The following is a 13,608-nucleotide window of genomic DNA, read 5'->3' on the forward strand; positions in this document are numbered from 1 at the left end:
ACCGCACCAGAAAACACAGCTGTGATGTTACAGATTTGTAGATTGTAGATTAGAGGGATCATCAACAGACAAACATGAAGAAGATTGAAATTGAATGATTGAACGTGAAACAGATACCAAGCACCATGGTAACCCTTCATTTTTTCATTTTATCACCCGCCATGACAGCTACCTTGGTACTATTTTCACTTTTAAAGTCTGTGTGTGAGTCATCATGGCAAAATACTGGAGACACCAACTGTAATGGGGAACCATCACAGAAGATGTCCCAACTACTTTGCCAGGGTTTTATTTTTCTGTCCATGCCACACCATGCCATTGCCCCCCCCCCCCCCCCCCAAATGAATGAGTGATTTCACGTTGCGGCTGGTCTTACCCCATTGCAAGATGGTCTCAAATTGTTATTGTTTGTTTTAATTATTCTAATAAATATCATTGCTGAGGAAGAGAATCATTGCGATGCTGTATTTTAAAAGAGAGGGAGGAGGTTCTTACAAAATTGGTATGAAAACAAACAAAAACTATGACAAAAATGCCATTTTATAAAAGTGACTTGTTGGGCTCTTATCGAATTACCACATTACTGTCAATGGATTTTCTAATCAACAGCTTGACCACACCTTTCTGTCTTTTCTGTGATACTGAAAATGTAAGACTTTAACTTTGACCACAATGAACTAATGTCTTGACAGTATTAAAAAACTGTAACTGTGCATTACTTGATTTTTGTTCATGTTGAATAAGGCTGCATTACTACAGAAGATAAGTAAGATGTATTTCTTACATTAGTAGCATTTCGTCGTTAACTTCACTTCTGCATATATGTATCATAAGAAAAATTAAATGTTACGCCAATCTCTAAGTCAAAAGATTGTGTTTTGATTTGTGGAAATTCTTTATGTGGAAAGAAGACAAATCTACCATGACATGATACAACAGATTGCGGTGGATGCCCTACCTCTTGTAGTCCACAACTCTGTAAAAAATCAGGGAAGATAAAAAAAAATCTATATAATTAACATCAACTTCAATTCAACAAAATTCGAAACTTTTTTTCTCATGTCAGTTTTTTTTGTCACTTTGTGGGGTTCTGCTTCTAGCATTCAGAACTTGTGAGGTCCACTTTCTCACACACATACACATTTCAAGGTTTTATATCTTAGCAGGACACACATTTCCAGTTTTTATATCTAAGCAAGGCACATGTTAACTGGAGGCAATAATGGTTTCCATGGTTTTTCCTGGCTTATCTAAAACATTGCAGGACTGGATCTCATTGTAACAAAAGATCATCATTAGTTAGACAGGGCAGTAACATTGCATTCATAAAATTACCTCCTGCTCAACACTTCCAAACCCATGAGACTTTTTCTAATCAATGAGTTTTTAAATCCCATTTTGGGTTAACATTGTTCTTTCAAGCCATCAGTAATATTTTACAAGAAACATTGCTTTGTTTTCATTGAGCATGTATTTATTTATACAAAGTCGCAGTTCAATATATAAAAGGAAAGATTTTCTGTCTTGTTAAAAATAAAAAACAACATGCTCTAGGCAACTGGTCATGACCTCACCACATTGCAATTCAAAAGAGATTTACTTGGTATAAATTGTCCATTTACCATTATACTTTTTTTAATTGTTATATTGCAAGACATAACTTTATCAGGGCAACTCAAAGAATACAACATGAACTGAAAAACTAACATCTCCACTACTTTGTGTTAGGGAAAAGAATGAGACAACTGAAATAAGTCAGTTCATGTGATTCAACTAGCCATGCAACATTTTCCAGTACAAACCCAAAATACAAATATCAACTTGAAAATGAGCATGATATGTTCCCTTCAAATCATTACCCCAAATTACCCCTAAAGGAGGTAGAACAAAGCACAATAATTTCATATTCTCTAAGGTCTTCCACATGTGAAATGAATTCTTGCATTATGAAATTGCATGAGCTCAAGTGCATCTTGTGCCATCCTGCCTGGCTTTATTTTTGCCCTGTTGAAAAAAGAAATTCATAAGGTGTGTCACAATATCCATCAATTTAACAATCAATTTACCTATGACGACCATGTCTATAATGAATTATAAACATACCTTGCATGTTGAATTATAATCTGCTTAAAGCACTGTATAATTATAGTTATACACACTCAAATACTTCATTTTAAAATGACTTATACCATCGATGACCATAATACTTCATAATTGCTGTGGTCACTCATAGTGGTCAAAGGATCAGTGTATTTTTAATTCCCATAGCTGTAACAAATTATAATATTTTTCTAATGCATTACAATCAATGGTATAATTCATTATAATGTATTATAAGTTACACTAAGTAGTCATTGTTTGTTTTAAGTGAAGAGAAAAATATAATTAGATTAATGCAAGAACTACACACCAAAAACAATTACCCCAGATAGCAACTTAGAATCAGTTTATAATTAATTATAACAGTGATTAAAATGCATTATAAAAATATTATAATGCATTACAACTATGGGAAATATAACACACTATGAACCTTGTAAAAAATACTTCAGTGAGTGACTAGTAATGATGTATGTTGAGATATTCACAAGTTACAAAAGTTAGCTCATGTGAAGAACGTTTCTGAAACGACATATGACTTTAAGCTTAGTCCATGACATGGTCTATTCTAGAAGTCTAACATGTCTCACAACAACATATTAGGGGCTCCAATGGATCATATTCAAAATACCACATATAACCATGTACCAGGTCAGAAAGTGTACAATTGTGCCTATAGTAACTCAAGGTTGGATCCTGAAATGTGTTGTTAAGATGATGTAAAGTCACTTATAGTTTGAATTAAACGGGAGGGCCCCATAAAGGATAGACTAGAAAACAAATGTGCGTGTGTGAGGTTAACTTTAAAATCAGTCAAATTGAGATAATGACAGGAGGGCCCCACAAAGTATAGACTAGAAATGTACGTGTGTGTGAGGTTAACTTACATTACTCCTTTACCTGTGCTATGCTATAGCACAGCTCAGTGAAAGCGTCAATGCAATCCCAGATTAACAGGTAGGTTTGACAATTAAAATAGAACATCCCATATACAGCTTGGGGATATGTTGTGCTACTATAGTAGCTTGCCTAAATTAGCTTTTCAGTCTTAATTCTATTTTAGTTAGATAATTTTTATTGGAGTAAAAGATATGTATTGAAATTACATATATCAATTATTCTTGTCATCAGGGCTCCACTCTCATCACTCCATGAAAGCATAGTTAATTAACTGTTGCGATTTACCTAGCACGGTTGAATGAAAGATTGTTCCTGCTTTCATTCATTAAGCAACTATTTAAACCTTTGTTTCAGATCTTACGTAGAAATAGAACTTATCTTTACAGAACAAACACACTTACCACCAGTGACGTTTGAAACAGAAATGTACTCTTTGTCTCTGAGTCTCGATCGGCATTCTTCCACTGATATGAGCTCTCCCCTGTACTCCAAATCAAAGTCACCTGATTCGATTGACTGGGCAGCAAACACTCTTCTTCCTATAAGGACAAGTATAAATATACATTTAATTAGAGGGAACATTGAGTCATCTTAACCTTTCACATAAAGCATTACCCACACCTTAAAATTAAATGTAGTATTACCCTAATAAAAATATATTATAGATTACTGCCTTTAAAACCAACATAGGAGCTGGAGATAGAGATCCTGTTCAATAACACAATGTGGCCGCTTTCATAGCCCTTTCGAAATGTCATTACAGCCTTTTATAATTTTCCATCTACAAAGTTGGCATTTATAATTCATCTAGATAGTCAATGTCATTGAAAGGTGGAGCACTTCAGTTTATTTCAGCTTTGTTTACTCTAAACATTTATGAAAGAAGCAGGATTATGTAGGCTTGCCATACCTGGCTCTATATGCTTTCACCAGCAGCTTATAGGCTGTTTCTGACATGTAGCCTAAATATGTGTTTATCCTACATGCGAATGTAAATGAATAGTACTGAGAAATGCTCTTGCGTAAAATGCTGGCCCTTACAGGACCTGAAGTACCCGTACCTTTGTTACTGTCAATGAATCTTTCCATAAACCATGGCTTGTCCCTCGAAGCAGGCCGTATCCTTTTCTTTCTTTGGAACATTATGGCTCTGTGAAAACATTTGTTTAAATCAATTTCAAAGTATCGAACATGAGAAAACAAAAGCTTCGATAACTAATGACCCGATTTCAATTAGTTATTTTTGTAATTAATTATTTGTGATATACGTAGAGTAGTCAATGGAACTACAGACTGTATCCGAGATGGCGCTGCCTATAGTGTAATACCATGTGCAAGTAAAGCCCTTACTCTGAACCCCAGCTTTGAATCATAACTATCCCTTACAACCGTGATCTCGCTAAACGGTGTTACGAAGCCGGTTATCACCTCGGTAAATCAACCAAGTGTTTCTCAATCTGGTTATGAGACGTTCACATAAAGGGGCAGTGTTTACAGCATCTGACCAATCACAAACATGGACAAGTCTGCTGTAAGAAGAGCGGCACATATTTCAAATATAGAGATTACTATAATATTAGACAGATACGGAGAAGCTAAACACATAATTCAGGCTGAAAGTTATTACGGTTTAAAAATGACAAATGAAGAAGGGCAGGTGGTAATAAATACCTGACTGTGTGAATGTGTTTAAATTAACAGATTTATAAAATCACCGCTTCATATAGCGCACGAGGAAATCTGAATATAATTACATGTGTGTATTCCGTTACGTAAATGTGCTGTAGATGTATATCTTATGGCGTGTATGACAATATGTTAGCTCTTTTCTTTCAGCTGCAACATGTTCAGTGTGAAACGGACTAAAAATAGATATAAAAACATAATTGTAAGCAGGAAGAAGGTTTCCTTCCATAGCTTATAATCAACCACTGCCTAAAAAAAAGTAACTGGAGCAAAGTAACGCTGTATCCAGTCTGTGACTGTAATACATGATGTCACACTGGAGCACAAGGCACAAGAAGTTGACACACATTAGTGAATATGTGATAAACATATATGATAAGAGAATATATAGTCAATTAATTTCCATTTGCCCCAAAGTGGGTTTCACTGCACCAGGGTTACAACTGAAAGCCTAGGGATGAAGTGCTGTCATACCGCTGCAACAGATTCATTTAACAGAATACACAAATGTAGTTACAGTCAGATGTATCGTGCTCTAGATGAAGCAGTTATATTATAAATGTATCCATTTAAACACATTCACACAGTGCCATTTATTGCCAGCTGTCTTTTTTTGCATGTCTGTGTTTAAACTGTGCTACTTTTAGTCTGGATTATTACTCCATCCACGTACCAAGCATTGATTGGTGTGTAGGTGGAGCTTTCATATGAGTTGATCTGTTATCTCTAACATCACCTGCTCCGGAGCAGGTAAGGTATTCAGGATTAGTTACCATGGTGATCTACAAGGTAAGAAGTGAACCTCCGTCAAAGGACTGAAGACCCAGAGTTAAACCTGGTTATCTCGCTAACTCTGGTCTCCTTGTGTAATAATGCAATAAAGTCAAGAAGCCAAATTAAATTAGTAAAAACAGTAGAACGATACTATCCAAATGCACAAAGGAGAATGTTTACATTATGTATTACCGTTTGGCATCAATAATCACAGCAGAGTATCTAACCAGTGCATCATTCTATTCTTCTGGTATCATGATGAGGGTCATGACCAGTATCACTTATGGCACCGTGGAAACTCAACATAAACACACCAACAGCTGCTTATTAAGCCTTTCAACCAACACAGGGTTAGAGACAAATCCTCTAAACTATCACATTAAAGTGTAACATTTGCAGAAAGCCCCACACACTTGAATACACTGCACATTAAATGACTTATTAAGCAACTGAAAACATCACATTTTGCAATGAATCATTTAAAGCTGCTCAATTAGCAGATTAGCAAATGTTTCTGATACCAGTGAATATAACACAGTAACCTTCAATAACTGCAAGAGAGGATGCACAGCCTGTGTATTTATATACGGTTTGTATATAGTGAAGTGTTATAATAACTGCATGGGAGGATGCACAGCCTGTGTATTCATATACGGTTTGTATATAGTCAAGTGTTATAATAACTGCATGGGAGGATGCACAGCCTTTGTATTTATATACGGTTTGTATATAGAGTCACGTGTTATAATATCTGATGACGTTACTTGGGTAAACTTCACAGACCGTTCAGCTTCACGTGTGCTGCAGAGACGTGTGGACTCTGAGCAGAGACAGAGACGTGAGGACTCTCGGTGAGCTGAACACAGCGCAGAGATCCGTCGAACGGGAGACGAAGCACGTCCACAAACCCCGCGGATAGATACAGCTCCGTCACCACGCCGTGTCAGAAACACAACACTAAACTTAGAATGAACACATTTATCACGGCGGTCTGGTGACGCGACTGAGAGCCTGCTACTCGGTTAACGTGTTCCCGGGCCGACGGCAAACTAACTTGACAGCCTCAGAGACTAAACTACTGATAAGTGAATGTGTTTACCGACCTCGTCACTGCCGTGCAGCCAGACAAACAACAGCCCGACCCACCGGTAAACTCTCCGGTTACACCGGTGATCCACTCCGTCCCTCTCCTGTTGTCTACAGTAACTTTAGAGCCGCCCCCCTGTCCGCAGCACAGCCGCTGATTGGTCAACAGCTTGTAAACAAAGCCTCTGATTGGACGAAAGTCAGGAAGACATCCGAGTAACTCCGTGGAGTCCAGAGTAACGGGATTACCGGCACATTTTATAATATAAACCATTAAATCATAATATATCGTAACATAATAACACTGCTTGTGTACCTAATGAACCAAACCCCTGACTGTGGTGAATTAATCAGCTGACAGTGTATAGTCATAGCCTTCAAACATCTGGTCCAGGTGAAAGCATTGAAATCAATAATAAATGTAAACAATATTCTTTTTAACCAGAAAAAAACACATTTGACCTGATCTATAGCCTGAGTTCAACAGCTAGTGATCTGTTGCTAACATTAGCAGCTAACAATCTAACGCTATAGCTAATGGTTAGCAGCTACTGATCTGTAGCTAACATTAGCAGCTAGCATTAGCAGCTAGCCTCTGTGTAAAGAGGCACTTTATTAATCCAGAAGCAGAAATTGTTGTTCTACAGTTACAATAAACTGGGTACAGAGTCAGAAACAATTCAAATTAACAAAGTCATACTTAAATTAAATAAACTTACCTTATTACTCAAAGAGAGAAGCTCCTCCGTTAGTAGCCTTAACCGCAGGGCTCCCGTATACTGAAGCATCAGACCGAGATCTCGCGAGATCCATTAAATCTTTATCTTAAATCTCGCAAGATTTAATGGGGGCCTCTCATTGGCTAAAATAACACACACTTCCGGAAGTGTGTGTATCTGCTGCACCAGCATGGGTCATGCACTAGAGGCGGTAGTGAGTAAAAATTCCACACACACACATTACACACTCTTTTCCATATTTTGTCACGTTGTGGGATTTTGCTAAAAAAGCAACAGGAGCATCAGGGGAGGCTCCTGAGCTATATTAAATCAAAATCGGTGTGGGGCCCACGATTTTGGGCCCCATACCGTTGGTGGGCTTCCTATGCGTGGGCCCAACAAAGTAATATTTACGAGTGCACGCACGCACACACACACGCACGCACACACACACACACACACACACACACACACACACACACACACACACACACACACACGCACACACACACACACACACACACACACACACACACCCTTTAAGACGTATAGCATCGGGGTAAGAGTGATGGACACCCCATGCTAACATGTACTACTTTCCTGTAAAAAAAAAATACAAAATTATTTATCTCTTGTTTGTTTGGAGGTTGCACAAACCCAGAGCCCTTTAAAGAGAGAGTCCCATTAACGGAAGTTCAAAATGCTTGATCGTCACGTGACTCACGTAGACCTCGGATAGTTCCAGGAAGTACATGAACGAGCAATAGAAATGCATAAAAATTGGTTAAATAGATAGACAGAACTGCAATTTCTGGTAATTAGAGGTCAATAAACGAATTGATTTACAACATTTATATAGAATACCGACATATGTATGCAGCGACATGAGTGTTTTGTTTCAAGTAAAATTAAGTATAATTCACTAATATTTTAGGATTAGTAAGTGTGAACGGCTCAAACAATGCATTTGCATTTTTTACTAAACAAAGGCCACACCATTGGTTTGATGAATATTTACATAGTTTAGATTAGTTTCAGTTTATTTACATGAGGGACCATGTACATATTATTCTGCAGTCCCTGATCAGGGAAAACTAAACAATACAATACAGAGCAAAACTATCCATTTCGAGAATACAGGTATGAAAGCATTACATAGACAAGTCATAGTAAGTTATAAAAACAGATTTAAAAAAATGTCAAGTCAATGCTCACAAAACTGGATAAAAAAAGGAAATCTGGGCAGGTTTTCAGATTGATGGGTGATTGTTTTTTAAGTAAAAGGGAAAGGCTTGCAAAACCCAGGGAGTTGACACTCATGATGCAGGATGAGTTGGTTGTCTCCTTTGAATACTGTGGTTCTTGTGCTGAAAGCGAGACAGGGAGAAAAAGACAGAGGAGAAAGGGTCAGACACACCTTTTATAGTCTTAGACAGGAAATTGCCTGAGAATGTGACGTGTGGTCTTTGTTCCCCCAACTTAACTTATCGACCTAATTAGTTGTGATCATCAATAGTTTAACATCACTTGTTTAGTTTTTTCTATCACTGCAGCACTCCTGACATGCAGCATCACTGCAGTATGGGTCCTTATCATGATGTATAGTACATATTTAGTATGATTCCTTTTATGATATGGCAGTACTATTCACATTTAGCATGATTCTTTATTGGTCATATTTGAAGCATACATTATGTTTTCAATCCCAGCAAGGTTAACTCAGCACTCCTGACCTGCAGCATCACTGATGCTCCACCACGCACCACCCAGTGCTCCTCAAATAGGTTACTAATATACACCAACAAGATTCCCTACAAAATACAGTAATAGACTAAATGTTTAATATGATTATTTATAAAATGCATTTGTATAAAGATACTATAAAACAATATTGCTGGCCTATTTTAAACTTACCTTGTGTTTTCAATCTCACATAGTTCCTCCAACTTCCCTCTCCCATATCCATCAACCAAAAATCAGCTTAGCTGCAACAACAACAACATGTAGACACGCAGTCAACAGTAAGAAAGTCTAAAATAAAATCAACCCAATGTTACTTGTTTAGTGTTAAGAAGTCTCAAATATGCGCTCTAAATCCATACCAGTAGCAATGTATCACAAATATATCTCTCTTCCTTATTATTGTGTACCTTTAACTTTATTCTAATGGCTCGTACTCCAAAGTTGATATGCTCATTCCATCACCTACATCCACATTTCTACAATCACATTCCCCAATGTTATATTTAGCTAATAAAATATGACATTTAATAATAATATTTAAACAACCCTATACCGCAAAAAATCCCATTTGGAAGCCTTTACCCCTCTGATTACACAACATTTGATAAAAATTGCCTTAAGCAAACAGAAATGTACACTTCCTAGGCTATTCTTTCCATGTTCACCATTATTTGTTGCTAACTTTATCCAGTATGGCTCATAAGCTTGATCTGTTATCAGTTAACATTATCTAAATCTATTAATTATAAGTGCAAAATCTACTTACATGCTGCAATGCACTTGTTCATTTTATTCAGGTGTGGTGATAATACAATATATCTTTCTTTAAACGTCTTACCTGTTAAAAGTCCACCACGAACGGTCCATTCTGCTGCAACTTTATTGCGCTTCTAGCATACGCTGCTAACTTCCAGGAACTATTGAGAGGCTCAATGAGCCGCCACTGCTGTAAAAAAAAAATGGTCCTTTGGAGTGAACGGAGATGAAGGGATCTCTATCTAAAGGGCACTGAGCACACCTATTTAAGTACATAGGGTCTGCCAAATGAGTGTAAAGTAATTTACAGTGTTTGGAAGAAAACACTGACGCATTTGCACTCCTTTGTAAGTCAGCTATGTGTGCCGTAGAAACATTTGAGAAGATGTCACATACAAAAGTTGGTCTCAAATAATGGAAATGTCTTTATAGCGAGTGGGATTGTGTTTTATTAAAGGCCAGTCACTGCCAACAGCTGGTTAAAAGGTAATCTAGACATACAGCGGATACTGTAGCATAATTAATCAGAAACCTGTCTAATTTGCAGTATGTGCAGTCTGCCATATAGCTAACATATCAAGATAAGAAACAAAAGGTTCCTGCAAGGAACACCCTGACATTTCAGTTTCATTAATAAGGATGCAAGCAATGAAGCCTTAGAATTGAATAGGGTTTTGTTGCAATTTAAAGTCCTTTTTTCTTTTATTCAGGCCATCTGATCAGTGACTGCGTTTGGTAAACTGCAATCAGTTACTGCAATCAGAACAGAAAACCAGACACACTGTGGTTGAGCGCTTAGTTCTGTTCCAGTAGAGCTGATGGTATTTTGTCAATAATCAATTATGAGGATGTAACGACCTGACGTTGAGGAATCCGCCAATGAGGAATCATTCTTGACAAGTCAATTCAATATGACCCCAAATGTGTCACTCGATACTACTGATCAACCATATGAACAAATGCTCCTGGTCAGTGGTGTAGTAACCTCCACTACACCACTGCTCCTAGAATAATTGGATGTTCTGTATTACATATGGCTGTGGGGGGGGATGTGATGACCCATTTCAAGTGTCTGGAGTGGAAATCGTCATGTTCGAGGGCTGCTAAAATGAGCTTACAGTGGACACATCTACGCCAACTCCTGCAGGGATGTGCTGCTTTGGAGTGCATTGCATAGCCATGCTGATACAGTGGGTACGGAAAGTATTCAGACCCCTTTAAATTTTTCACCCTTTGTTTCATTGCAGCAATTTGCTAAAATCGAAAAAGACTTTTTTCGCATTAATGTACACTCAGCAACCCATCTTGACAGAAAAAACCAGAAATGTAGAATTTTTTGCAAATTTATTAAAAAAGAAAAACTGAAATATCACATGGTCATAAGTATTCAGACCCTTTGCTCAGTATTGAGTAGAAGCACCCTTTTGAGCTAGTACAGCCATGAGTCTTCTTGGGAATGATGCAACAAGTTTCTCACACCTGGATTTGGGGATCCTCTGCCATTCTTCCTTGCAGATCCTCTCCAGTTCTGTCAGGTTGGATGGTGAACGTTGGTGGACAGCCATTTTCAGGTCTCTCCAGAGATGCTCAATTGGGTTTAGGTCAGGGCTCTGGCTGGGCCAGTCAAGAATGGTCACAGACTTGTTCCGAAGCCACTCCTTTGTTATTTTAGCTGTGTGCTTCGGGTCATTGTCTTGTTGGAAGGTGAACCTTCGGCCCAGTCTGAGGTCCTGAGCACTCTGGAGGAGGTTTTCTTCCAGGATATCTCTGTACTTGGCCGCATTCATCTTTCCTTCAATTGCAACCAGTCGTCCTGTCCCTGCAGCTGAAAAACACCCCCATAGCATGATGCTGCCACCACCATGTTTCACTGTTGGGATTGTATTGGGCAGGTGATGAGCAGTGCCTGGTTTTCTCCCCACATATACCGCTTAGAATTAACGCCAAAAAGTTCAATCTTGGTCTCATCAGACCAGAGAATCTTATTTCTCATAGTTTGAGAGTCCTCCATTTTTTGGCAAACTCTATGCGGGCTTTCATATGTCTTGCACTGAGGAGAGGCTTCCGTCGGGCCACTCTGCCATAAAGCCCCGACTGGTGGAGGGCTGCAGTGATAGTTGACTTTGTGGAACTTTCTCCCATCTCCCTACTGCATCTCTGGAGCTCAGCCACAGTGATCTTTGGGTTCTTCTTTACCTCTCTCACCAAGGCTCTTCTCCCACGATTGCTCAGTTTGGCTGGACGGCCAGGTCTAGGAAGAGTTCTGGTCATCCCATACTTCTTCCATTTAAGGATTATGGAGGCCACTGTGCTCTTAGGAACCTTGAGTGCTGCAGAAATTCTTTTGTAACCTTGGCCAGATCTGTGCCTTGCCACAATTCTGTCTCTGAGCTCCTTGGGCAGTTCCTTCGACCTCATGATTCTCATTTGTTCTGACATGCACTGTGAGCTGTAAGGTCTTATATAGACAGGTGTGTGCCTTTCCTAATCATGTCCAATCAGTTTAATTAAACACAGCTGGACTCCAATGAAGGAGTAGAACCATCTCAAGGAGGATCAGAAGAAATGGACAGCATGTGAGTTAAATATGAGTGTCACAGCAAAGGGTCTGAATACTTATGACCATGTGATATTTCAGTTTTTCTTTTTTAATAAATTTGCAAAAATTTCTACATTTCTGTTTTTTTCTGTCAAGATGGGTTGCTGAGTGTACATTAATGCGAAAAAAAATGAACTTTTTCGATTTTAGCAAATGGCTGCAATGAAACAAAGAGTGAAAAATGTAAAGGGGTCTGAATACTTTCCGTACCCACTGTACATACTGAAGATGTAAAATGTCATCATCTCTTAGAGCAGGGGTGTCCAAACTACGGCCCGCGGGCCAACTGCTACAAATTCTAAAAACATAATGGAATATGGCCCACACATGAAACTTGCACTTAATGCTGCGTTCACACCAAAAGCGAAGCTGCACAGACGCGAATATTCGCGAGTAGATGCAAACTCGAGCCTGGCGGCGCGAATCAGGTGAAATATTCACGGGACGCTGTGTTGCGACAGCCAATCAGCGTTGAGCTTCTCCTCCTGTCACTCTGTCATCGATCCGAGCTCCGTTCACAAAACAGGCATTTTAAAAGTGATTTCCTTCTCCTCCTGCAGAGAGAACTAACAAAACATGAATTCTGACTTTTTACAAACCACCATCATTATGTTGTTATTTCAGCGTCCCTTTTTGTACATTTATTGCAATTAAATCACAGTAAAATTGTTTATTTTCGGTTCATACGGCTCGAATAAATCCACAGATGATGTTATGAACTCAGACAAGACGCCGTTTATTGGACGGCGTTCAGTTTCCCAGGATATCTGGGACTGCCACAACAAGTATAAAGCAGAAATAGTATTTATTTATTGCATGGTTGATGGTGAAATAAATGGATTTGTTGACAGGAGATAAGCCCCGTCCCCTCTCCGGCGCATCTAGCGCGAAAGACGCGAATAAACACAAACGGATCACCTAGAATGGCAGAACGAAAATATACCTCACCTCTAGTGAGTGGCCCAGCCTTTCGTATATTTTTCTATATGTGGCCCTCAGTGAAAAAAGTTTGGACACCCCTGTCTTAGTGTGTGTGTGTGTGTGTGTGTGTGTGTGTGTGTGTGTGTGTGTGTGTGTGTGTGTGTGTGTGTGTGTGTGTGTGTGTGTGTGTTTGTGTGTGTGTGTGTGTGTGTTTGCATCTGCTCCAGGAGCAGGCAATGAACTGGAGAGATAAGCGTACAGAGGAAGGGGCCAGATGTACACTGAATGCATATCGGCTTTATTAATGCATGTATGTGTGTGCTC

At 38.8% G+C, this 13,608-nt stretch overlaps 1 protein-coding gene and 1 long non-coding RNA gene across 5 annotated transcripts in view; both read right to left on the reverse strand.

The window, feature by feature from the left end:
- Nucleotides 1-13,608, reverse strand: part of st6gal2a (ST6 beta-galactosamide alpha-2,6-sialyltranferase 2a) — a 51,496-nt gene that overhangs the window by 5,022 nt on the left and 32,866 nt on the right. Inside the window, exons 7-9 of one of the 3 annotated variants that reach the window (XR_008531796.1) lie at nt 9,847-9,954; nt 9,180-9,250; nt 8,369-8,632 (exon numbers count right to left, since the gene is read on the reverse strand). The exons of 1 other annotated variant lie outside the window; for it this stretch is intronic. Coding sequence is in view for 1 of the 2 variants with exons in the window: in XM_054614902.1 (XP_054470877.1) it covers nt 9,938-9,954 (17 nt within the window). In the remaining variant the exon portion in view is untranslated. One more of the 3 variants, XM_054614902.1, reaches the window with a different exon arrangement.
- On the reverse strand, nt 1,143-7,325 carry LOC129104302 (uncharacterized). 2 transcript variants are annotated; one of them, XR_008531798.1, is made up of 4 exons: nt 7,266-7,325; nt 4,062-4,150; nt 3,402-3,539; nt 1,143-2,004 (listed from the first exon to the last, which is right to left on the reverse strand). It is a non-coding gene; the product is annotated as an uncharacterized LOC129104302 (long non-coding RNA). The 2 variants fall into 2 exon arrangements; XR_008531797.1 differs by lacking the exon at nt 7,266-7,325 and adding an exon at nt 6,564-6,660.

This window comes from Anoplopoma fimbria, chromosome 16, assembly GCF_027596085.1.
Source record: "Anoplopoma fimbria isolate UVic2021 breed Golden Eagle Sablefish chromosome 16, Afim_UVic_2022, whole genome shotgun sequence".
NCBI classification, from domain to species: Eukaryota; Metazoa; Chordata; class Actinopteri; order Perciformes; family Anoplopomatidae; genus Anoplopoma; species Anoplopoma fimbria.